Raw genomic sequence first — 27,054 nt, 5'->3', positions numbered from 1 at the left:
TGACTGCATCTACAATAATATTCAGTCAGCCATATTGCTAGCTGAACTTCATGGGAATCGTAGTTATAGAATGAGGTTGTGGGGGCCTACACTAGACACTAAGGTTTTTGTTGTTGACTGCAGCTCCCATTTTACACAGTCAGCCATTACTGGCTGAATACCATAGGGATTATATACTGGGGTAGTTGAGGCTAATCTTTACCATTGTAAACTAAAGGTCTTATGTTGCGTAGGTACATGCTGGTATTTTGGTTATTGCTACCATGATCATTTAATTTTTCTTATTAATAGGTAAAATTTGCCTCCCACCGGGAACCCTCTCTTCTGAGCCAAAAAGGGAAATAAACAATCACCCACAGATAAAGTCCTGTAATCAGGTTATTAAACCATAACACATTACCCTATCAAGGTGAATTACTTATTGGTTAGTGTACCTAGGTGCAATAATACAGCGTTAGGTTTATTACCCTTAAATAATACCTTTTTGGCTCCTTTATGCCTACCAGAATGTTTTTTTTAATTCCAATAAATATTATATTATAATTATCAGGCAATAAAGTAAATTTGTTGTGTGAAGAGTAATGGTAATACAGTAAAGACATGAAGGGTATGTACCTCTCTCCAATAGGGAGTACACTGGGAACAATCCTTAGCATCCCAACTTCCCATTGGCTATAGGGTGATTCGGCAGGAGATGGTGTAAATGTATAATTGCCATTGTTCGGGCCATGTGCACTGAGAGTGTAGAGATAGGTCCAGTTAGCGCTCCAGGAGTCACTGTACGGAATTCCTGAGGAGCCAAATTCATGTATTCATGAAACATCAATAATGCTGGTATAAAAATACTTGTCATTAATGATCTGATGTCACTTTTCAGAGGCCCAATTAAACATGAAATTTAAAATGATTCCCACCTGAGGAAGGAAGGTATAAAAATAATTATAGTATAGATTCTGTACTCATGTGGTGTGCCTGTTGGATACACATGGCTGTAAGAGCGTAGCATGTGTTTTTCTGTGATTGTTTTTCTTCACCACGTATTACTTCAATTATTATTGTAGATCTCCCAGTAGAGAGTTTTGCATTCATACATACTGTGAGGAATTACATAATCAATTACATGCTTACCAGTTTCATTGTAACCCCAGACCTCTATACGAATGTTCTCAGTTTGGAGGAGGCTGGGGTCCCATACCAAGGTGAGGGTTCCATTGTAGCCAGGTGTTCCATAGTATTGCCATTTTTTTGAGTTTCTCAAAACACTCTTTTCTTTCTCAGATGCCTTGCTGTGATGCACTTTGATAAAAAAAAGAGACAAAGTGAAGGGACAGTGAAATACCAAGATGAAGTAAAATAAGTTTTTTCTATGTGTGTGCTAATTTCATAAAGGAAGCTCTTTCTTACTTAGTGTTATAGATATTACAATAACTGACACTGTGTGTGTGTGTGTGTGTGTGTGTGTAACATACAAGCTTTTTGAGGACATGTCTTCACTAGCAATGTCTCTTTTGTGGACCACCTGATATTGTAACGCACTGGCATTTGACCTCTATCTTAATTTGACCAGCTAAAATTAAGTGTGACAGTCCAACTTTTGTTACCTAAATCTTACTGTCCCTCTTCCTTTCCACGATGTAACTCAGAATGTTTGCTGAGTATGGGTATATTATGGTGTTCTACAGCCTTATATGTGTAAAGAAACAGCAGAAAATAGTTTTTGTAAATTAAATTGTGTAAATGAAACACATATTCTTCTTACTATTAAATGAAGTGGTCAATAGTGGGTCACCAATTCACATAAAGTCTTGATAAAGCCCTTCCAAATTATGTAGATATCTTTATCGAGCCGAGAGAAATCAGACACACGGACAAGAGTGTTTGTATAATAAGATTCCTGTTTATTATGATGCATTATGGATATATTTATTAAATCATACCGGAAATAACGCCCTATCCTAAACCAATCATAATACATAAAATAGTTCTATGCCCTTATTAGTAAACATATTTATACAACTAATAGCGAAGAAGGTCAGGATGATGTATCCAGACAAACCTTGGGCTTAGTATCCAAACAAACTGGTGTTATCAGTGGTTAGTGGAAATATTCTGTTCAGGAGAACAGAATATGGGACACAGGTCATCCTGTATTCTTCCACACTTGTATCTACTGCCCCAATCAAAAGTGCCCCTCTTTGGTCCCTTTGAATGGAGCTCTGCTTGTGTTAACTGGCTATATAATGTATGTTTCACATCCATAGGCAAGCAATGTGTAATTTCTTATAGTTAACTGACCTGCTAACCATGTTCCTGATGGCAGTACTGTGCTCTCTCCATTGACAGACAGCGTAAAAGGGATGCGACCAGTTTCATACAACAGTGGGGAAATGCAGTGAGCTCTTCCAGATCCATCCACATAGCCTTGAGTATTTATTTCATTGCTGAATCTGTGGACAGAAAAAGAAAATATTTCTACTAGTTAATGGTTATTTTTTCCATATCAAAGCTGATGTGAAAGGAGGGTAATGCTATTAATTACCTAAAATTTGCTCTCTCAACTTCAATAGTTGTTTTATTTATTGATAACACGTTGAAAGGTTTACATTATAACTATACTCAATTTATAAGTAGACAGTCATCTAAAGTGTATGCAGACTTAGGACAGAGCGGAGCATTTCACAAGGCGATACAATTTTTTTTTTCTGCTGGATTTTTGATGTAGAAATACAAATAATTGTACCATTTATGTCAGTCGTTGTAACATAACAAATCAGAAAAAGATGTTTCTCTACTTTAACAGGGGTGAGCCATGCATTGGAAAATTATCTCTGCCACTCAAACCCAGCGTGGCATGTAATGCTGTTGCAGGCAGGAACCAAGGCTTAATATATTAATATGCTTAATTATTAGCATATTAATATTAGTGTCTACATTTATTATCATGCGTGTTACTAAATATTTGCCACAATGCAAACTGCACCTCATTTTTCAATTTACGCCAGTGATAAACACTTGAAGCGTCATCATTTCATGTCCGCCGAGAGATGGCGCACAGTTAAGAATGTAACACAATAGTAACCATTCAGCAATTCAGAGCACTGCGGTGCCAAAAAATAAAGTAACATTGCAAAGTTGGGTTTTTACATTTCTATAAAAAGTACCATCCTAGCTTGCTAAGATTTAATATTGTTTAATATTGCTAAATCTTTTACCGTTGGGTTAACAACAGCAGCCATTTTGTTTATACCACTTATATGGAAGGAGACGTATATCACGAAAAAGCAGATGAGGCAATTGCCATACAGAGACAAACTTCATGAATGTTGGACTGCCTGTGTAATTTATTTTTCTGTCAAGTCCAACATATGATAAACATAATGATAATATATTTTCATCTGTGAACCAATACTCATGGTCCAATTCCAGATGGATACACCTCACCTGCATGTTATATTAACACTTGAATGAAAGGTCAGATTCTGAATGATAAAGTCTTTTCCTCCCATTAATGTTCCTGAGTAGGGGGCGATTTGGAGGCATAATTTATGGTAATCAGCGCAGCAGGTGCCTAGGGCTTCACAAGATGCCTGGCAGGAGCAACTTTGCAGCCTTTCTCCACACTTTAAGTTGCAGCTCTCCGGGGCACCTAAAGACAAAAATGTAAAAGACATTAAGTTTGTGGAAGTTCGCAAACAGCACGCAGACCTCTATCTGATTTCAAGAGCATATATTAATAGAGTTCAAAGATTGGCGCTCTCTGTAATGTGACATCCACATGGATGCTTTTGCCATTGTACATGTAAGTCATCCCTTTACTTAATAATGTCAAGAAAATAACATAAATCGTTATGGTAGTATGGTGGGTGTTTTCTTAATGTTACTGGGACACGTGAAAGATTGCCACAGAACTTGCTGTAATATACTAGGTAGGGCCTTGGAGATTTGCCATCTAGATTAATTAAAAATTAAAGCATGACAGTTGTGCTTATGAGCCAAAAGAATAAAATGACATTTATATGCAAAAGAGGCTTCATTGACAGTAAATGTGCCAATCTGCACTTTCATAAAAAGTTGTCTTTCGTTTGAAAGTCTAGAGTAATAATAATATTATACAAGAATATGTATCCCTTTGGAGGTTTTAACATATATCAATATTATTATTATTATAATATATTTCTTATTTCTCCTTTCCATGCCTTGCATATAATGTTATCTGTAACGTACACATGTATTATACAAGTAGGCACAAACATACGATAAGGAATAGTCAAGCATTTGGTCTTCACATAAAATAAAAAGCTGCTAACAATATTTATAACAAGCAAATGAACTTTCACTCAATTCCTTCTCTGAAGCAAAGACACAGACTCATTTCATAAGTCCCTTAAATATTTTATTGAGAGTGTAATAACAGAGCAGGGGAAAAGAAAGCCGCTGCCTTACACATTTTGTGGGATTATATGCTTAAATCATATGTCCAGCTTGCCTGACACAGAGTGATATTAATAATTAAAATCACTTAACAACTGTGGAAGGAAACATTCTAATAGAAACCTACTACCATAATACCAAATGAAGTTGGGCATTATTCGTCTCACCAATAGTGCCCAAGATAAAATCAACATAAGATTTTATTGTACAGAAGACAAGGGTCCTGTTTTTGAGATATTACAATCTATTCTTTCTTCCAAGGGATTCTAGGTTTGCCCAGCACATTGAATATCACACTTACAACATATAGTAATATACAGTACCTTTTTGATGTAACCATTTAAGAAAGTGTTTATGAAATATACGTTTGTAGTTACTGTGGGTACAAACTGTCAACATTTGCATTGGCTTACTATGATTTTTGTGTATGTGTTCCAAAGGCTACACAAATCAAGTTATAAATTCACCCATGGATTCCACATTGAACATGTGTTTTGAATAACAACTAGATGCCAATAAAAAGGTATTTCCAGTTGCCGTCTTTCCATTGTTTTTAGTAATAACACATAGTATAGTAACATAGATTACTATCTCTAAAGATGTAGCAAACTTCCCCATCATCCAATATCTCATATCTAGGTAGAAAAGTAGAGAATAATTGAAGAACTCTTGGTCAAGAAGCTTGGATACCTTGTTGGTGGGGGATCAATAACTATAAGGAGTAAACCTCTAATGGACCTTATTCAATTCAGAAGCTGCTTCATGTCTTCTAAATAACCTTTTAGCTTTAACACTTACTGTTTTAAGAGCTTATACACCCATTGACAGATGCAATTTCTGAAATAATTGGCCAACCTGGTGGATTAGATATTTGCATATTTTGGATAAATAATAAAAAGTGGACACAGTTAGATTTGTTCTCAGAATAAAATAATCCCTTCACATTAATAAAACCTTCAGACAGGCTATATGTAATTAATCCCCTGAGGTTCTTAGAAAATTGAGGGATTTGCTAACTACTGCATACATATATCTACATCAGTTAGTTGTCTTAGGGCTGCTCCCGTAATGTGATTTCTTTAAAGTAATATTTATATTTTCCAGACACTGTCTATCCACAGGTTCACATGGACAATTTAACATTAGCATGCAAAATATTAATTGCTTTGAGGTGTCTTGGATTTTACAAGAAGGCCTTTAGAAAATCCATATCTTTAAAATAAATCACCTTCTAGCTTGGTAACAAAATTGTAAAAGTATATAATGTATGCATTTCCATGTGATAGTGATAAAACCAGTCACCATCCAAATTAGATACCCTGTGGAGTTATATATATATATGTATATATATACTTATATATGCACTACCATTCAAAAGTTTGGGATCACTTAGCTGTTTTCTTAAAAAACCAAAGACATTTCTAGCTGTGTTATCATAATTGCAAAAGGGTTTTCCAAAGATCCATTAATCTTTTAAATTTAAACTTGGATTAGGGAACACAACCATGTATCTGTGTATATATATATTGTGACAAAAGGTGTGGTAAAGTGATAGATGGCAGGTATATTAGACCAGCCTTGGTCAATAGTAGCCTGCTTTAACCCCTTAAGGACCGGGCTTATTTTTCTTTATGTACCCTTTGGGACCGAGCCTGTTTTAACACTTTTGCGGTGTTCGTGTTTAAATGTAATTTTCTCCTCACCCATGTAGTGTACCCACACAAGTTATATGTTGTTTTTTTCAGGACAAGATGGGCTTTATTTGATCATATCATCTAATTTACTATAAAAAAATTAATAAAACATGGTGAAAATTTGACAAAAAACACCTTTAATGACTTTTAATTGAAAAATCTTTTACTCATCGACGAAAGCAAGTAAAAAAAACAGCTAAATAGATTCTACTATTTGTCCTGAGTTTAGAAATACCCAATGTTTTTATGTTTTTTTGCTGTTTTTTGTAAGTTATAGGGCAATAAGTACAAGTAGCGTTTTATGATTTCCAAACCTTTCTTTCCAAATCTGGTCATTCTGCCTCCATCTCCTCTTTGGAACATCTTTGAAGCCGGTTCACACAATTTATCCCCATGAAACCATATATTTTTGGAAACTAGACACTCCAAGGTATTTCAAATGCTGGTATTTTAACCCTTTCCATGCACTAATTATACAACCACACTTTGTCAAACTTTGTAATAGTATTTAAAAAAAAAAAATTTCACACAAATTGGATTTTAGTTATAAATACAAATATATATGGTGTATGTCCCTGTCAAACAACACCCCAATATGTGTTCAGCAACATCTCCTGAGTATGGCGATACCCCGCATGTATAGGTTTGTCGGATTGTTTGGCTGGTAAAAGGCTACTTTTGGGACATGCGTAATTCAGGTTTTCAACACAGACTTTTAGCATCTGGTCAGTCTGCCTCCATCTCCTCTTTGGAACATCTTTGAAGCCGGTTAACTCAATTTATCCCCATGAAACCATATATTTTTGGAAACTAGACACTCCAAGGTATTTCAAATGCTGGTATTTTAACCCTTTCCATACACTAATTATACAACCACACTTTGTCAAACTTTGTAATAGTAATTTTTTTTTATTTTTTTTCCACACAAATTGGATTTTAGTTATACATATAAATATATATGGTATATGTCCCTGTCAAACAACACCCCAATATGTGTTCAGCAACATCTCCTGAGTACAGTGATATCCCACATGCATGGTTTGTCAGGTTGTGTGGGGGCTAAAAGGTAACATTTGGGACATGCGTAATTCACGGTTTCAATTAGAAATTTTGACATCCGTTAAAAACTTTTTTTGCACCCAACTTACGGAAGGGGCAGGCTACAAGAAAGCCTGGCCTTTCTCCAAGAAGGGATTTGATCTAGCACCGTTAAGCGATTCCCTCATGCCATGGGAAAGACACAGAGGTCACTTGTCAGTGCAAATAAAGGCTCAAAAATGGTGCAGCAAAAAAAAAAATCTAAAAAGCAGTAAATGTACAAAAAAATCTAAAAAAATATAATAGTGGAACAGGAACAAACAAAAAAAAAAATTAAAAAAAAATTTCTTTTAGATTAATTAGCAGGCAGAATGTTAAAGGGTTTGAGCCTGATTCAGAGGAGGAAGCCACTGTTATGCCAGTTAGGAGAGCTGATAAACTGAGGGGTGGTTTCTCTCTGCAAAGCCATATTGATTGTAACTTGTGACCTGTTTTGTCCTAAGCAAGTGCTAAAGCAAAGACTGTTATTCTACTTATAACTGCTGCTGTTTATTCCTTTAAAATAAACATTGAAGCTGAGCTGGATGTGTCCTGGACTTCATTTACCCTAGAAGACTGTGGTTACAGCCAAGATCCTTGACAAAAATCCCAAGGAAAAGGGAGGCCTGTCACAATATATATATATATATATATATATATATATATATATATATACACATTAACCTCTCTATGTACTCCATATTTGCATTCATCTTGCCCAGAAATTTGTACAAACTGTTACAATGTAAATTTGTAGGTTCCTGATAGCTTGGGTTCTTGAAGGAGATCGGGTATTTCAATGGGAGCAATGTCCTGCTGCTTTTATAGTTCAAACTGTCAGAGTGCACAGAGAGGGGCCTTCAAAGAGATGGTGGCATACAAAGTCAAAGTAAAACTGTCCCATTAAATCTGTAGTATATAGATACCTATAGTATCACAGTTGGCTCCATTACTGAGTCTATACCCCATTGAATGGTGCTGGACCCAGAAAATGGCATCTATGTAACATTTGCTGATAGAAAACAGTACTTCTTATGTCAACACAAAGGGTAAGCTTCCTGTTGAACTAAATATTGGGTAATATGAGCTTGATATTGATAGACAACATTTAGGGTGTGCTCATCCAGGAAATACGTTGTTTATTGAGCTTGCTGGTAATCTGGAGATTGTCATAAATCCAGCGCTGTTGCAACAGCTTGGGTGGTTTTTCTTTTTGTACGATAATAAAGCATTAAGTTAGGCAACTCCACCAGACTTCAATAAGCTATGTGATGTAGTTTCACTTCTTTCAGAACCATATGAAACACCTTTATATACATCTTTATCTTAAAGTGTTGTGGTCGTCTAACTATAAAAGCTGCAGCTGAAACTGTGTCTGTATTACCCAGGGTCCCATAAGATCTTTACTGTCTGTCTATTGTATAAAAACATTGTGTCTGCGATGGAGGGGGCACCACACTTCTCTTGGTACTCCACCTGTCTGCACATTCACTGATACATTGCAGCCACATTAGTGGGAGCAGTAGAAATACATGTAGTAAAACCGATGTCCTCACTCCTGTAATGATGTCAACGTCTGCACCCCTAGATCACTACACTTCTGTCAGATCAGGAACGAACACGAGAGGGACGGTTTAAGGTTGGAAATGCATGGACCTTCCATCTACAGACAGCAGTTTAGATTTTTAGTCTTAGACATATCCATATTTACTTGCTATGCTCTGTACAGTGGAGTGCTTTGTCACTTTCTTGCTCACCAAAAACAGAATTGTTGTTTGTTCAAATATGATTTAATTAATTAATTACCATTACCACTAAATATGAAAAGTGAGTGTTCAGTAAACATCATCTGAATACCAGTAATAAACCGCACACATATTTTTATGTTTTGGAAGGCCCAATACATTCCCTTACATACTCAGTAGCCAACTAGACCTAGGTTGGCAGGTTCATGGGAGCAACAGACCCTTTGTCACATAACAAGGCATCAAATACACTATTGAGCGATTAGGCTCCCTGTAGCAACATTACTTAAGTGGCCAATTGAAATGGATTGGAACTGTACTCATCCTTAAAGGTTGGAGCGTTTTATGACATCTATAAATTGTTATTTATTTAAACATCTAATATAATAACTCCAATGTGTTTGGACCTTTTTTCTTCAATGCAACATGCAACATGCATGCAACATGCCTAGATATCCTCTTGGGGTCCTCATAGATCTCTGTTGTAATTACAGTAGATGGTATCAGGGATGGTGACATGGTGGCATTAGCACTATAAGACTGTTTTTTATTTATATTTATAACTATTTTTATTACTGTTTTTTTTTTCTTTTTTGAAGACAGAGAAACTCTTCTGGTCTGACCCTCTCCGATGATAATCAATATATGTGGTCTAATACACACAGACCCTGCAGGGTCTACACTAAATTATCAATGTTGGCGCCAGCTGGAGAGTAGGCTGCCAAGAGACAGACAGATCTCCTACTCATCATCAGGGAGATCTCCCTGTTGATTTAAGATAGTGAGGACGCAATGTTATGTCCTAGTGGTCATTGCAGCATCTTTTTTTCATGGCATGATAGTCATGATCTAAAACATCATGAACAGGTTAATATAGTGCTAGAATACCATTCTGTGAAAATACAAATATTTGACTCTTTTATATTCTATTACTAAATCACAGCCAACACTTTTAGCAATAAAGGAGAGACACATAAGCAGACATACATGATAGGCAGTCATACACACAGATGTCCAAAATGACAAAAAAGATTTAAAATTTTCGTTGTTGTTGAAAAGTAACTTTGAATGTCAGCTGGCATTACGTGAGCTGCTACTTAGTTTCATTGCAGGCCATTTTAGCAAAGGGTCCATGTGGTAACCCTGCAGACTTGGGCTAAATGTCTGTTTATTGCACTGCGTATCCAGGGTACATAAGCTTGAAATTGCTGGTTAAACTTGACAGCAAGTGCATTTATGGCATGTGTCATGGTTAATGATCTGAAATTGAGTATCTGACTGTATACATTTATTTTATGAATAAAGTACACATTTCATTAGTACATAATTATAGTCATCCATTAAAATATCAATCAAGTTGTTTATGATCATACCTGGGTAGGTTTCTCAGCTGCACTTTAGCCATTTGTGAGTGCTTCCATCCTATTTCCCTGGTGACTCACTATAATGGGAGCGGGGGTAAAATAGAATGCAACTTCAAGTCCCCAATACGATGCATGTGTAAGATCTTTTTATAGTGCCCCACATATATGATGTATTTCCATCCCTGTGAATTTTTCAGGGCATTTGAACCTTCTTCATTTTAAGGTGTTAATGGTACAAGACACATTTTTAGAGAGTATCATTCAGTAAATGTAGGTATTCGGGGTACTTGTTTGCAAGGACCTCTTACTAATGATTTTTGGTTAGAATGGAGTTAAGGGACATCAAATCAAATAGCATTTGACTGGACCATGTATGTAATTGTTTATGTCTTTATTTTTGTATTTAATGTATCTTGGAAGGTAGGTAGATTAAGATAGATATATACTTCCAATGCCTCATCCAGGTGGAAATATGCTTGTCTTGTCGCCTTACGTAAAGCAAACACAATAATATAATAAATGACAACCTCTTGTGGGAAGTCTGAACTTACTCTACATCCCTTTTTTCAAACTCAATTTAAAATGTAAATATGTAACTATTTGAAATGTAACTATGAGCGGAGAAATATTATTATTAATTATTGTTATTCATCTCTAAAGGGAAATGTTTATTTACATATATGGAAAGTCCAGTTAACATAATGTTGTTAATGTTCTAGAAATACAAAATATACAAACACCGCATTTGGGACATTCTCCAAAATGAAAGAAATCTCATATTTTTTCTGTGCAAGGTCTTTCCAGTCGTGTTAACAGAATATAGGAACATTCAATAAGCTTCCTAAGTACAAGGAAGTGAGTTTATGGTAGGCATAGGACCTTAATGGTGTTCACTTTTAGACAGTCCCTTGGGGTCTACAGTATTATGTTGGACCAGAGACAGATTACAGACACACATGTCAAAGAAAACAAACTATTCTTCATTCTTCAGCTGGTAAACACATTTTTTCCCCCAGACATGTAGGTCTTACTCCAATCTAATTACCTGTGGTTATTCATAATAATAATAGTAATAATAATAATAATATATTTTATTTATATACTGCCAACAATTTATGCAGCGCTTCATCCAATACATATATTTAAGGGGTATGACAAGCCTAGAATTGACTGGGAAGTTCTGGCAGCTAAGATGGTGCGGCTTCTCTGCGGGTTTTGAGATGTTTCTTGAATGTTGGGAGGGAGGGGGAAAGCTGAGGTTCAGTGGAAGTAGGTTCCAGAGATATGTGGCAGCTCAAGTGAAATAATGTAGATGGAACAGGAAGAGGTGATAAGTGAGAAAGAGAGCCTCAGCCCATGGGAAGAACATAAAGATCGAGTAGGGGAGCATTGCTTTATGTATGGAGGAGCGGTGTTATGGAGGGCCTTATATGTTATTTCAATTTAATTCTAAAGGTAATAGGGAGCCAGTGGAGGATTTCACAGAGTGGGGAAGCAGAAGAGGAGCGGCGTACAAGGAAGATAAGCCAAGCAGCAGCATTTAGGACAGACTGCAGATGAGAGAGTTGAGACCAGAAGACTGACGCAGTAATCAAGACCAGAAACGATAAGTGAATGAACCAGAGTTTTGTGAATTCTTGGGTGAGGAATGGGCGGATGCGAGAGATGTTTTTTAGGTGCAAGCGGCAGGATCTGGTGAGGGACTGAATGTGAGGGATGAAGGAGAGGTTTGAGTCAATGATGACCCCAAGGCATCGGGCCTGGTAGGTAGGAGAGATGGTTACATGTGAAAACCCCTCCTAACCCCACCACCACTTATAGCTACCCCTGCCCTTCACAAAGCCACTCCCCAAGTGGCAAAGCTCTAGGTAGCCTAGCCTGGGAAGTTCCCAGGTATGGATAGAGGAATTGAAGGAAGTTTCATGTTACTGCAGGCGGCCGAATGTAGAATAATACAATTATATATTATGTAAAGATAAATCCTTAAGGGAGTTTTGCTAAACATTTTACTGTAACAGCAGAAACACTTTTAATGCTATTGTCAATATCCTGGTTTGGCACACAATGAAAACACTTGCATTAGATAATATTTAAATACACACCGGATGTATGTTTAATCTTGATTCTGTCCAAACAATGGATCCTAACAACAGTGTATGTGCATAATTTATTTTGTTTTCCTAACTGTCTTGAAACCGCTCAGAGTCACACAAAATACTTTTGTGCTGTTTCCTTTTATCTGAGTGAGAAAAAAAGAAATAAAAAAGCAATACATGGTTAATTAGGCACTGGCTTTATGTTAAAAATAAGTCAGTCACACATGATATTTAAGTGAAAATTACAGAGGAAAAGCCAAACTCAGTGGTGCTTATTTTAGCAATTTTTTAAATCACATTTTTGGTGATATGAATACACTCCTGGTTAGGATGTTGGTTTTGTTGAGAATTCAGTTCATGTCCAAGGTCTTCATCACTTTATTGTATCCCTACATAATGTTATCTACAAACATTCCTGAATCTATTTGTTGTCAAGTCATTTTTCTTGATAATCAGAGGAAAATGTAACTGTATTGTCCACATTCTAGTCGCTAGAAGGGTCTTTTTCAGGTAGAATGCTTACATCTTAAGAACAGGGAGTTGACTACGTTCTACACTCCACTTTGCTTAACAAAAACCAAAGAGCTCTGGCCTTAGGCACTTGGGAGCTACCACATACAGCAACTGACACCTTGTCCTGTTGTATATTTTTGGCTTTAATGAGCATGTATTAACTGCTGCAACTAGAACATGCACAATTAATCACATCAGTGAAACACCAGTATTGTATCCCATAAGTTGAGACCACAGCATGGTGATTAACGGTCTGCTCTATCCTTTTCTGTGTTGGGTAATATTTATATTGATGGCTCATGGAACATTAGAAGTTAGAATTTGGGTCTGCTTGATATCCTGTTTCTGGAAACATATACTGAAATATATTTACATTTAAATTCAGTATTTACATTTTAAGGTAATTAACTTCCTAAACATTATTTTGGAATTTAAATTGTATTGGAGCTTCCTGGATAAGGAATTACACTGGAACGTAACATTAGTAACTTAAAATAAATATTTGCAAGTTACTTCTAAATTGCCAACCTTTATGGCTTCCAGTGCTCTGTTAAGTGGTTTCAATAATGTTCAATAGCGTTTAAGAACTTTGATGAGTGCTTATTATATAAACACGTGCAAGGTTCACACTCTTTTGTATTTGTAATTCTTTGCAAAACTCTAGGGTAGGAGTAATAGGAAATCCAACATTGGTCCTTCTTGTTCACTGTATCTAGAGTGATACCATCTGCACCCCACTGACAAGGACCAAAAAGGCTATAACATATGCTTGGTTGTCTCATACAGATGAAATTAGCCTATGGTTTCAATTCTAGAGTGGTCTGAACACTAGTTTTATTTCTGGACTAGTTTGATGTGCTAAATTTATGGTCTGTAATGGCGCAGTGGAACAAACTTTCAGATGCCCCTAAGGGTAGACTCACTCAAACTTATTTAGAGTTGTGTGCTCATTCAAAGCTAGTCTAGCCCTCTTTCAGATTTTATTACATTGCAAAAAGCTCTAAACAGCAGCCGCTGTTAGTCCAGCGGCTGACCCTCGTCTGGCATCTTATGTGAGCACTGCTCTTAGTCTTTCTGGCATTCCTGACTTCTATAATAGAGCTCAGCTGAGCTGAGTTTGCTTCTGGGTTACAAAGTTTCAGTAGGTGTTACACATGTCACTTAATTGTAGACTTCATTCCCTGAAGGTGATGAAGGTTGAATTTCCCCGTGAACATCATTAATTCCATAAAATGTGAAATCTACAGCCCTGCCTTATTTTACATTTTATTACAAAAAGGATTAGGATGATTATGATTCTTAAAGGGGAGTTCCAAAAAGAAAAAAACAAATGACTTTCCTGTTGTGTCTTATAGCCTTTTAATTACTGGTTTGATGCTATCATCCAAGTAGAGTAAATGTTACTTTCCATTTTTAGTTTTCTTTGGGGGGGGGGGCTGGCACTTTCCACCCCTTTCCATGGATTTCTGCAATCAGCTTTCTAACTTGTCCACATATACAAGTATAATTATGTTTCCTCATAATAAACTGTTACCGTCACATTAATATTTAAGTTTCAGTATTTGGTTAACACAGGTTGCCAAATGTAGGAGCAGCTTTTTTACTACACATGCTAACATCATACACCCATTTTAACCATATGCTGACATTCATGCCAACACCCACCCACACATGCAAGTTAACACCAAATACTAACACACGCTCATAGTAACACCATACACTGACATACATATACACTGTAACACATGCAGACACACATTCACACTAACACCATACACTAACCCACACCCTCAAACACAATTCAGTAACATGAACTCCATACACTCTCAAACACCATATACTAACACCCATGCTAACAACATACATTAACACATGTAAACTGCATCTCCATTCACTGCAACTCCCTATTACCCCACAGAGCCCTGTCTTCTATGAAGCTCAGACTCTGTGTGTGAGCTGCCGCACTGCTGCTGTCCTACCACCATGGGGTCATGTAACAGACATAACAGTTACTAGGTGCCTGAGTGCCATGCATCAGCAGCACCCACCTTAACATGCCCCTTTTAAAACGGCTGATTACTCAGCCTTGTATACACATTAAGCTAACGTAACGTTGGACTTACTTATAGCAAATTACATCTTCAATTTAAGATCACTGTCTAGGCAGGTCAAATCAAGCCTCTGAGCAGCCAATTAAGATCAAAGTAATTTAGGAACTAAACCTAATAAGTTAAACTAGCCATAGAAATGTGTCCAGATCCCCCTGATACAAATTGAAACTGACACAAGACAAACATAAATACTGCATATATATGTTAAACGCTACACATTATCATCATATTATGTCACAAATGTTCTGCATTCATATGTAGGTAGACATATTTTTAAAACACTTTTTTTTAGTTTCCTATCTAAAGGTGGTGGGTGTGTGTGTGTGGGCGAGGTTAGGTAGGGTGTATTAAAATATTTTATTAAATATTACATTTTTTCTTATAAACCTTAACCTTTCATTTAACCCCTCTCATCCCACTGGGCACAAAATGGGGAACATGAGGGAGATCTTGGTACCTCCTAAAGGTAGTTTTTATTGCCACTGGGAACTGGGTGTGAAGTGGGGATCTATGCCCCCCAAGATTAATATTGTAGTACTCTTTTGTATACTCAGATGTTGCATCTAGACAGACAAACAAATAGGGATATGAGCCCCATTTCTTCATGTAATGAAACTATGATTTCTGTAGCCCTTTGAAGTAAATATTAAGGATGTATTGAACTGGGCAACAGTTTCTATCAGGAAGTGTGTTTACCAACTGTGCTTTGGGCTGCTCTAATACTGGTGCATTCGACTGGCCTTGCTTCCATGTAATAGAGGAGCTGGCCTTCGTAGGATTTCAATATAATGAAACGCTGCATACTCACTTTAATATGATAAAGCTGATGTCTATATGTTAAAGGCCATTGCCCTATAAAAAGAAGTGTTTGATTTCCCTCCTGTACACTCCTATTATTATGACTGCATCCATAGTGTGGTAATAGGTATGGTAACCTCATCTTCATGACAGCTTGGAGTCATAGTATATGTAGTTCTAAAGAAGACACGTGGAGTAGGAGGACTTTAATTTTTCTTTAAAGTACAATGAGTGAACGTAATAGTTCATAGTTCATTGTGATAGAAACACTGGCAAATAGCATAACATAAAATTATTTACAACCCATACACTCTCACAGTTCAAATTTTACATTGCTGGGATAATGGCAAGGTTCCTATCTGAATGACAGACATCCCGGGTAATCTAGTGTCAGCTGAGTCCTGGTATAGTCAGTTTAGAATCAGATCTGGCACAGTTGACTAGCTGGACAAGTAATTCCTCTCACCCCACCTTGATTATGATATAATTGGAGTGTGGAATATAGGGCATGTCGGAGACTGCTTCTAAAGATGTTGCACAGAAAGTGAACTAATGTGCTATGAATGAAATGGACATAATTACTCTTAATTGTGTTTTGGTCCCATACAAAATAAATAGATTCTAAAGAAATACATTTACTCAACAAATTATATGATAAATTGTAGGACATGTAAGAGAAAGGGGCTGAGAAGCAAAGTAAGATCCAAACAAGAGGGTCAAAAGTACTATTCACATTAATAAGTAACTACTGTAGACAACAGCTACAGGAAAAGATACTGAAGATATTGCTTATCATTTTTTTATAGATAAGGAAGAGTTGAATTCTAATCCTGGTGACCATAGAGCAAGCTATAAACTATGGAATGTACTGTGATGAAAGCAAGATGTCCCATTAAAATTATTTATTGGTTTGTATAGCGCCAACATATTCCGCAGCGCTGTCCAGTGGGTAGACAGGACATAGAAAGTAATAGAGAACATAACAATTTGACTTACAGAAAAAGAGGTTAAGGAGGGCAAAGAAGCTTACAATCTCAAAGGAGTTATGGTGTATGCCAATTTTAAGGATGGCCCAGCCGAACTAGTTAAAAAATAATCATTTTGTTAGACATAAGTATTGTCTGAAGGCAGGTGAGGGAAAGTGAGCTAAAGGAAGGAGGGAGGAAGGGTGTTAACATGCAAGTTCATAGGCATCCCTAAAGAAGTGGGTCTTAAGGGATTTTTTGAAGGACCCAAGGCAGGTAGAAAGATAGTCTGGGGAAGCACGCATGAGAACTAGAAATCAGATGAGTGGACACACGGAGATCATCGGATGAGCAGAGGAACGGGTAAGAATGTATTTAGAAATGAGTCATGTGATATATGTATGAGATGTTATGAAAAGCTTTGAAAGTAAGATTTAAGGTTTGAAAATGAATGTGGGCAATGTTTTTAAGAAACGGCAGTTTTTTTAAAATTAAAAAAATCAATTTAAAAACATTCAAAACATTTGTAGTGTCATACTGTTAACTTTACAGTTATATGCAAAATATGTTCCTTTCAAATGTGTTACATAATGGTAGCCCACTGGGAGAAGAGGCATTTAGAAAATATTATTTTCCTTTTCAGAAAGCAATCCAGCAGTAACACTTGGTGAGGTTATTCCAGGCCAAGTTTCCAGTTGTACCGAAGCTATTTTCAAAGGCGAGCACAGTGTCTATTCTGAATGTGAATGACTAAAAATGAATCCTGCAGACAAAAATAAATAAAAACGCCAGCACTAATACTGGGAGGACTTTGGAGGTGGATAGCAGAATAAGGCAGACACATTGTAGAACTGAGCGATGCCTCGCCGCTGGTTCAGGTCACTAATTTCTGTGACCGAGCAACTGAGACCTAAAATTAGGGCTGCCAAGCATAGATTGGGACATTTGGGAGGAGTGAATGTATTTTTTCTGATATTCATCTGGTTACCATAAAAGAAGCCAACAATGTTGACCCAATTGTCTTAATACATACAGGGCCGGCCCTACAATGGGGCCGACTGGGGCAATTGCGGGTTTTTTTTGTTTTTTTTGAAGCGGAGGAGAGAGAGAGGGGCACCGAGTGATTTTCGCTTACCCGCTCGGCGCCCCTCTCTCTCTCCTCTGCGGCGAGTTTCCCTGTTCGGTCTCGGTGCCGGCTTGTAATGCAGAGCGCCGGAAGTGACGCGAATTTCCGGCGCTCAGCATTACAAGCCGGCACCGTGGCAGCACAGGGAGACTCGCCGCAGGACTGTTTAAGGGTAAGTACCGGGGGGGGTAGATAATGCCGCCCCCCCCGGCGTCGGCGGGGGGCGGCATTTTAAACTTCGCCCCAGGCGGCGTTAAGTCTTCGGCCGGCCCTGAAGACATAAGAATATTATTATTGTTAAGCAGTAGTGACTGTGGGGTTCAGAGAAAATAAATACAATCACGATGTGGAACATTGAGTTGGATGTGACATGAGCAGTTACATTTTTCCCAAGCTGTATATATCAAGAATAAACATTTAGTAAAGCTGGGTGTTCTCTGAATTTTTTGATTTCCACAACAATGTAAAAGCAAATTTTAACATAAAGCTTGCTTAAGCATCACATTCAAAATCATTAAAAATGTTTAATTGGGTTTATTTATCAGGACAACCACATATCCATGTAGTATTGTTTACTGTATGTTGCAGGACTTTAGCAAGAGAGGGCTAGTGTAAAATATCTCCTCTCCCGATCCTCACCCTCTCTTCTAACGCAGCTCATCGACTATCTTTCTGGAATTGCATTATGGATGGCATTGCATTACTTGAAGCTCAACATCTCCAAGACTGAAGTTATGATAATCCCAACATCTGGTCTTTCCACAATTCCTGAAATTTCTTTCACTGTTAACAACTCAACCATCCACCCAACTGACCAAGTTTGTTGCCTTGGTGTAACTCTCTCCCTCACATCAAGTGCCATACCAAATCCTGCCGCCTTCACCTGAAAAACATCTTCTGAATTTGCCCATTGCTCACACAAGAAATGACAAAAATACTAATTCACTCCCCTGTGATATCCCACTTGGATTATTGCAACTCTCTTCTAACTGGTCTCACCCTCTCCTGCCTTTCGCTGCTCCAATCCGTCTTCCACACTGCAGCTAGATTAACCTTTCTCTGTCTCTGTTACTTATCTACTGCTCCTCTGTGCCAATCGCTCCACTGGCTTCCCATACCCTTCAGTCAAATTCAAACTCCTGACCCTGACCTACAGAGCCCTTAACAATTCTGCACCCCCTTATATCTCTACCCCCTTATCCAAATACACCCTAACTGCCCTCTTCGTTCATCATTACCTCTTCCCTCTCCCGCATCCAGGATCTCTGTAACCCCTCTCTGGAATTCCCTTCCCCATTCTGTCAGATTTTCTTCCTCATATGCAAATTTCAAAAGAACTCTGAAAACCTTTTACAAGAAGCATACAACCTTTCCTTATAACAGTCTCAGCCAGGATCCTGTCTAAGCCATCTAAACAACCAACAACCTCTACAGCTCATCCTGACTCAACAAACTCATCCCATTCCAAGCATTTCTCTCCTACTGTTTCATTTCCCCATCAACCAACTACATTGTAAGTTCACAAGAGCAGGACCCGCTTCTTCTTTTGTATCAGTTTGTTATTGTTTGTGATTTTAAACAATAGGAGGAACAAGTTCTAGTGAATGCTGCTATATAAATAAATGTAAGGTAATGTAGTGACGGCTGGAATATCACTTTAACCTTTACCACTTCTGCGATCAGACTATTCCACTTATCTACCAGCTCAGTAAAAAAAGTACTTTTAACATTTCATCTATGCCTCTATGATCTAATACATTATTGAATATATACTTTCAATGTAATGGTTTTAAAACGCAGCACAGCATGCATTCTTTTTTTAACTAGCGTTTAATGCAAATGGTATGATTATTTCATTAAACAACTTTCTAAAACAAATATCCGAGAGATTAATAAAATATAAGCTTTGTAAAAGGAACTGCTTGAGAGTCTTAAACTCTTTGTCTGTTGTACTTGGCACCACTGGCATTCGTTTATTAAATGTAGAAAAACCTGATTTTCCCACTCTCATTCTTCCACTCGATCAGTACTTTGCCCTTCATGCATTTTACTCTCAGGTTCTGTATGTTATGAAGTATACCGTACTTTGTTCTTTCTGACTGTATCTATTCACAGCTCTTCTCTGCCTCCCTATACTCATTCACTGGAAAATGATTGGAAATGCAGCGGATCAGCCAAAACACATCCCGTCAACAATCATACAATTTAATTAGTGTCTTTCACTTAACAAGCATGTTCCAAAAGGAAATATTTTCTGTGTACTTTTAATTAGGTACATTTTGAAAATAGCTTGCAGGAGCTGTTCACAAGGACTTTAAATTGTGTTTTTAACCTTAATCCCCATGACCTCTCTGTGCGGGTCAGAAAACAATAGAGGAGGGAAGAGTGGGAGAGGGGTCTAGTTGTACATATCTTATTAACACTTTGAGTGACAAGGCCTGTGTGCTATATTGTAAGGCAATATTAAAGGTCAATAAATTATTTACATAGAACCCTAATGGTTGTTATCTTACAATTCACAGAAAAAACTGATTTTGATAATAAGTAACCTCACTCATTTCAAAGCCCTAAATGCCTCCCCAAAGGCTTCATTCCTAGTACGTCAACTACACTAGTGCATGATACACATTGAGAGTACATGTTTTTTTTTCTCTGAAAACCATTGTTCACTTTACCGAAGAATTTCACTTGTTTCCAATATCCCTGAGTTATTTTTGGAGTGCTTGGTCCTTTCTGAGATCAGGCATCATAGAGTATTCATCAGACCAGCTGCACCGTTGTATTTTGGTGCTTGTATGAGAACGCAAGCGCGAGTTGCATGACCAACATAGTTTCTTGACTGAAGTCTGAAAGTAGGCAACAAGAAGATAAATGAGCAATGTTTCTAAGTGAAATATTGCTTGTCCAACTGAAAGCCAAGGATCATAAAAGCAAGCACAGTCTGCTTCATTGATAACTTTAATATATGCATAATACAGACATCAGAAGATATCCTGTGCATATTCATCTACACCACACAAATGCTTCTTCTTGCCACATTCATCTTGCTGTGGGCAGCCATATTCGCAGGGTTTTCATAAACTTTGTCATTATATTATTCCACACCTTTGGTGTAAGCTATGCCCTCTATGAATACAGGTGAGGAAAAAGATCCTGTAGTGGGCTCAAGACAAGCGAGGGAATTGGCTAAATATATACAAAAACAGAAGCATGCCTTAGAGCTTTCAGCTGAAATAGTCTCTAATACATCTAGTATCTCTGGACCTATTGGATGATAGCAACACATTGGCAGCTAAATGACCTTTACAAATATAGGTGGCTTCCCCCCAGATACACAAGACAACGCTACTGAGTCCGAGCAAACCTTCTTCCACTCTAATCAAAAGTGTTATGAAACATAATATTTTCCAAGTATCTTTACATTAAAGTGTACATGGATTCTCAATAACTAGAATGCCATAGCAGTTCCTAAACAATGTTTCTTGTTAACCTTGGCTACACAATAAGCAGATGCCCACTAACAGGTACAGTTGATGCGCTCCAGCTGTTGTGCTTACGTCATAGGTATCCTAAAAAACACTGCCTGTGACTGGCTGAGAATTCTGGGGGTTGTAGTCCCACAAATGATTAAGAATAACCTTTTGGCTAGAATTTACCACTACCTGGAGTCTGCAGAGGCCATGAGTGTGTGACTTAATCCAAGTACCAAGAAATAACTTAACAAAAGTGTGACTCAATAAACACACTGTTTTAAGAAACAGTCAAATATTACTTAACCAACTTTTAAGACAGCTGCTTCAGCAAGCTAATTCGCAAAGGAACATGGTGCTTACGGTGCACATTCTAAAGATAATCCCACAAATTTACATTGTCTTAACATTCCTTAACATGTATAAATAAGAAAATGAACTGCAACAAATCGATTAGTGTTGGCATGAAAAAGAAGATAGAAATATATTCTGGCGTTAATATAAAACGCCAGATTTTTTAACCCCTTAAGGACAATGGGCGGTCCCTAAACCCATTGAAAACAATGCATTTTGAGCCCATACATGTACGGGCTTTGTCATTAAGGGGTTAAAAAAAATATAAATATTGTTATTATGATCATTTTTCCTAGGTTCCATTAACTCATTTGCCCTTAATCCATATAGTGCAGGTATTTTTTTAAAAAAATGAGCCAATAGGAGTTATCGGTCTGCCAAATGATATGAATTTCACAGCTGGAGCAAAGTGTTTATTCAGTTCCCAGGACTGTTACAGAGAAGCTTTTGAAGTTTATATTGATCCTATATATAGAAAAAAGGGATGCAAATATGGAAAAACCAACAAACTCGAAATCTCATAAACCCCATAACTACTTAACGTTTCATAGACATCCGCCTCAAAATGATTAATAAAAATGAATAACTATTTCGCTAGTGATGCTAAAAGAAGAGTGACCAGATGGCTCCTTAGAATACTTAGAATGAAAATGTACCAAAGATGCAAAGATTTTAATGTAACTAGCAATATGCTTTTATCATAAGCATCCTTAGTTAACGTAGCACAATGGTCTCCCTAGTAAAAAAAGTGGTTTCCTTTGTTGGCTAACAAACTTAAACTGAAGTATACTTTGGCTGGTATACCAATGCTGCAACATAGCATATACATTCATTTTAGATGGGTACCAGATGATATCACAGAACTAGACAATGAGGTTATGCAGCAAAATTACATTTAGCAGGCTTACCTGAGACCTGATGGTTAAAAGAGCAGAGAAGGCACATCATTAAGAGCGAAGTGAATGGCATGGTGTCCCTCGGGTCAAGATTCAGTCGCTCTTGATGCTTGTCTGATACAAGGTGAGGGACGACGTCCAGGTAAGAGAGGGGAAACCAGATCCTGGCTGGGTTTAGGAGCTACACTGTGTCAGTCAGGCACAGCTACTTTTGTCTCATACATTGTAATAACTAGAGTTCACAGAATTATGAGTAGGAGTATTATGTGCCTCTCCCTAATACAGTAGAGGTTCTGCCTGGTAAGGCTGGCAGGAAAATTGTGGCCCAAGCAGTTCAGCCCAGGACTCTGAAGTCCTAAAGAGCAGATTTTACACAGTCAATCTGGCAGCTCTCCCAGGGAAAGACTGACAGTGTGTGAGAGAAGTTCCAGGTTTTATCCACTGCTGACAGGAAGCAAATCTACAGCACAAACTATGCGCCCTTTGTCAGACAGACAAGAGCGGTGGCTGCGAAAGACCCAGGGACAGAAACTCAATCTGCTAACTTGGAATTACCTTTGGACCTAAAGTACTGAAGGGGAACTATGAAAAAATAAGCAATCCCTCCCACTAGTTTAAAGGAGCAGCCATGCCTATATGTTAGCATGACCTGCATGATTAAAAATGCTGCTCTTTCACTTTCCTGGTGGCTGTCCCAACTTCAGTCATTCATCTACAGCAGGCATGTGCTTTCCACAGCCTTATTCCCATCTAGAAGCTGGCACACTACCCTACTAGGCAGAAAAAGAAACAATGCAAGGACAGAGAAAAGGGCTTCATGGGGAAATATTCTGCATGGCAGTTTCAATTTTTAGGTGCAACACAAGCTCATGAAAACAGATTCATTGTACATGATTATGCCTCTAAACATTAAAATGAACGGAACTTAAAAATACATAGAAGAGAATTGCTTAGGTATACATTTCACACACTGCAGGGCAGTACTTTATGTGTTGTCAGAAAAATGTGAAAAATATGTGTGTTGTGGAATACATGGCCACCCCACCCTGTGGTCACCCTACCACAGACATGTGTAATGATTTACATAAACCATCAGGGACATCAGAACAGGTAAATACAAGGTGTAATAGAGGGCAAAAAAAAGTGTTTGTGTGTGTGAGAATGGATGTATAATTGTGTGTGAGCATGTATGTGTAAGTAGAGTGAGTGTGTGTTAGAATGAATGTGTCTGGGTGCGTTAATGAGTATGAATAAGTGTGTGTAATTTGTGTGTAAAGAAGGCGCAGACAAGTTGTTTGGGCCAATGACGGTACAGACAAGCTCTTTGAGGGCAATGATGGCACAGACCCGCTGTTTGTGGCAAAGATGGCACAAATACGGTGGTTGGGGGCACTGGCAAGCTCGGGGCAAAGATAGCACAAACAGGCTGCTTGGGGGGGTTAGAATGGCACTGATACACTGTTTGGGGCAAAGGCACTCACAAGCTGTTTGGGGCAAAGGAGGCACTGTGAACATGTTGCTTGGTGTAGTTGGGGGACCCCAGGGCAATTTTTCGCAACAAGGCCCTGTAGTTTCTGGTTATGCTGCTGATTCAATCCCAGTATTTTAAGCACATCATATTCAAACCAGTCAAAAGAAAGTTCTTAAACGAAAGAGTGTATCATTTTATAAAATATAATTGGATCTCGTAAATTAGGAGAGATCAGTAGTCTTGAGCAATCCTGGACAGGTTCCTCACACGCCCAGCTGCACATCGTCACACCATTTATTTAAATATAGCAAATGTAGTTGTAATAATTAAAACGCACAGATGCAATATACCATAAAACGGAGGAAATAAGCCAACATGATCATTCTTATTAGTTGTCACTGTTTTGCTTAACACTACTACTATTAAGGTACTTTTTAACATTGTTCTGTATTCCAATTGCAGCCACCACTCTGTAGGTGCTATTCCTCCTATACAAAGCATTATATTTGGCAGTATATTAAGCAAATAAATGTTAGCACTGAATTAAAACTCCCACATTCACCAAAGGCATTCTCTCGCTTTCTTTCTATAAACCTCATAGCTTCTTACATTCAATTCCCATTGAATTGTAAGCTTGATAGCAGGGCCTTCTTTACCTAATGTATCGATTTGTATTTTGTCTGTCAGTTCTAGTTTTGTCATACACTTTGAATGTACTGTATTAAATAAAAGATAGGGTTTATCACAAAAATGTTTCTAATTCAGCAACCTATCAGTATCTGCTTTTGTGTCACATGACAATTAAGTATTCCTGACATTCATCAGTACTAGGAATAATGCTTCTAATGCTTTATTGAGTTATACAATTGATTCACACACCAGAGTAGATCCAATAGCACCTTTAAAGTGATATTGAAATGTTAATATATTCCTAATACACCTTTTAATGCTCTTTAAGGAAATGTTATATGTACATTTAGCTGGTCAGGTTTTCAGTGCACAGCTGCCAACAGTCCCAACAACTTGGTTAATTAATTAATGTTAATTAAAGCTATATGCAGGGCCTGCCTTAGGGGTGTGCGACCTGTGCGGCTGCACAGGGCGCCATGGCAACAGGGGCACCTGCCCGGGACTTAAATTAAAACATCTTTTTTTTTTTTTTTACTTTAAATCCTCCATGTTAAATAAAGTTTTTTTTTTACTTTATTTAACATGGAGGATGTTAAATAAAGTTAAAACAAAAAAACCCCGATGCTTTAATTTAAGTCCCGAGCAGGGGCGCAGAGCGGTTGCGGTTGCGGTGCCGGCGTTTCATGCTGAGCACCAAAATATGATGTCATATTCCGGCGCTCAGCTGTAAACTGACTGTAACAGAGTCACGGAGAGTGAGGGGCGCCGATCGGACTTAAATTAAAGCATCAGTTTTTTTTTGTTGTTTTAAACTTTATTTAACATCAAGAGCGGCAGAGCGAGAAGACGGACGCCTCCCGCTCCCACTGCAGGACTCAACAAGGTAAGTAAGGATAATGAGAAGTAGGGGGAGGGGGTGAGGGGAAGGCAGTGAGAAGGGGCAGGGGGGGAGGCAGTTAGAAGGGGCAGTGAGATGGGGAAGGCAGTGAGAAGGGGCAGAGGTGGTAGATAGTGAGAAAGGGGAGTTTTGTGACAAGATTTTTTTCCTTTCCTTTTTTGGGATGGGGGGGCACCACAGGAGTAGTCCGCATAGGGCGCCGGAACACTTAAGGCCGGCTCTGGCTATATGACTGCCTATCAAATGTCACTGTCATTTAATGGGATTCCCACAGCATTTACATACACTTTTCCAGTGCATGTGAGAAAAGGAAGAAGGGGTGTTCTGCACATGACACTGGTCCCAGTGATACCACGTAAATAACACCAACAGACCGTCCACATGTCATGGCCACAGCTGTACATAGTTTCCTGTTATTACAAAGCACATGAATAATTATCTGTGTTTTATTTCTAAGCATTTGAGCAGGTATGTACATACCTGGGTACTCTCCAGCTTTGACCCAGAATCTCCTGGTGAAGCACTGCTTCCCTGGGTCTCTGGGTCACCTTCCAGGCGGAGGAACTGCATTTGGTCATGCACACTTTCCCTCCTACTTGAAGGCAAGCTCTTACACATGGCTAGCTCTGCTTCCGCATAAAGCCGCTCTCCCAAAATTGGGAAAGCTTTAGGTGGCCTGGGAAGTTCCCTCACCTGCCTCTCTCCTGATGTTACAGGTTTAAATATATTTTTTCAATTCTCCGTTTCTTGAGCATCATAGCAAGAAGAACAGGACGGTACACACAGAAGAATATGACACATAGTATTACATTCTAGCATCAGACCAAACCGATATAACAAATACCCTTCTTGCAGCACTTTACTGCAGGTGTAGTGAACTGAAAAGTAGGAGAGAGTAAAGAGAAAGGGGCAGAAGAAAAAGAAAGAGAAAACCAAAAAAGCAAAGAAAGAAAATTAACATACAGGAAAAAAAGGAAATACATCAGCATGTATCAGTTACCATTGTTTAAGTCGATACTGAACACATAGAATTACCATGAGTCTGCATTAATACATAGTAGATTTGCTGTGTGTAGAGATAGCTGCTAACAGGCCATATACACTTATTGGATACATCCCAGACCCTTCGCTTTAACTAACATAACCAAGTTTTCAATTTGGTGAATACATCTGACTAGGTTCAAAGAACTTAAGCCTTTCTGGGAGACATTTCAATACCCAATGTGTTCAGAAAGCAGCTACAGTAACATATGGGATTGTGAAATAGACCTTAAAGGGCATTTCAGGTGAATAAGTAACGGTTAACATACCTTGATTCACCATTAAATATTTAAAAATAATAAGATCAAAATGAATATACAGTACAATACACAGTATAATGGCAGAAGACACTTTGCTGAGGAATCATGTTCCCA

At 38.0% G+C, this 27,054-nt stretch overlaps 1 protein-coding gene and 1 non-coding gene across 2 annotated transcripts in view; both read right to left on the bottom strand.

The window, feature by feature from the left end:
* LOC149302910 (uncharacterized) overlaps positions 1-26,209 on the bottom strand; it is a 132,960-nt gene extending 106,751 nt beyond the window's left edge. Inside the window, exons 1-6 of the mRNA XM_089481700.1 lie at positions 26,120-26,209; positions 22,653-22,659; positions 3,442-3,646; positions 2,296-2,447; positions 1,129-1,296; positions 616-790 (exon numbers count right to left, since the gene is read on the bottom strand). Coding sequence (XP_089337826.1) covers positions 616-790; positions 1,129-1,296; positions 2,296-2,447; positions 3,442-3,646; positions 22,653-22,659; positions 26,120-26,209 — 797 coding nt within the window. The remainder of the gene's footprint in view (positions 1-615; positions 791-1,128; positions 1,297-2,295; positions 2,448-3,441; positions 3,647-22,652; positions 22,660-26,119) is intronic.
* LOC149302911 (small nucleolar RNA SNORA35) lies at positions 7,257-7,388 on the bottom strand. The gene has a single exon (XR_016272062.1). It is a non-coding gene; the product is annotated as a small nucleolar RNA SNORA35 (small nucleolar RNA).
* Positions 26,210-27,054: the final 845 nt, after the last annotated feature.

Source organism: Sceloporus occidentalis, unplaced genomic scaffold, assembly GCF_023333645.1.
Source record: "Sceloporus occidentalis isolate IW3139 unplaced genomic scaffold, rSceOcc1.0.p SCAF_16, whole genome shotgun sequence".
In the NCBI taxonomy this organism is placed as follows: domain Eukaryota; kingdom Metazoa; phylum Chordata; class Lepidosauria; order Squamata; family Phrynosomatidae; genus Sceloporus; species Sceloporus occidentalis.
Note: the sequence above shows the minus strand (reverse complement) of the source record. Positions and strands in the feature narration are given on the sequence as shown.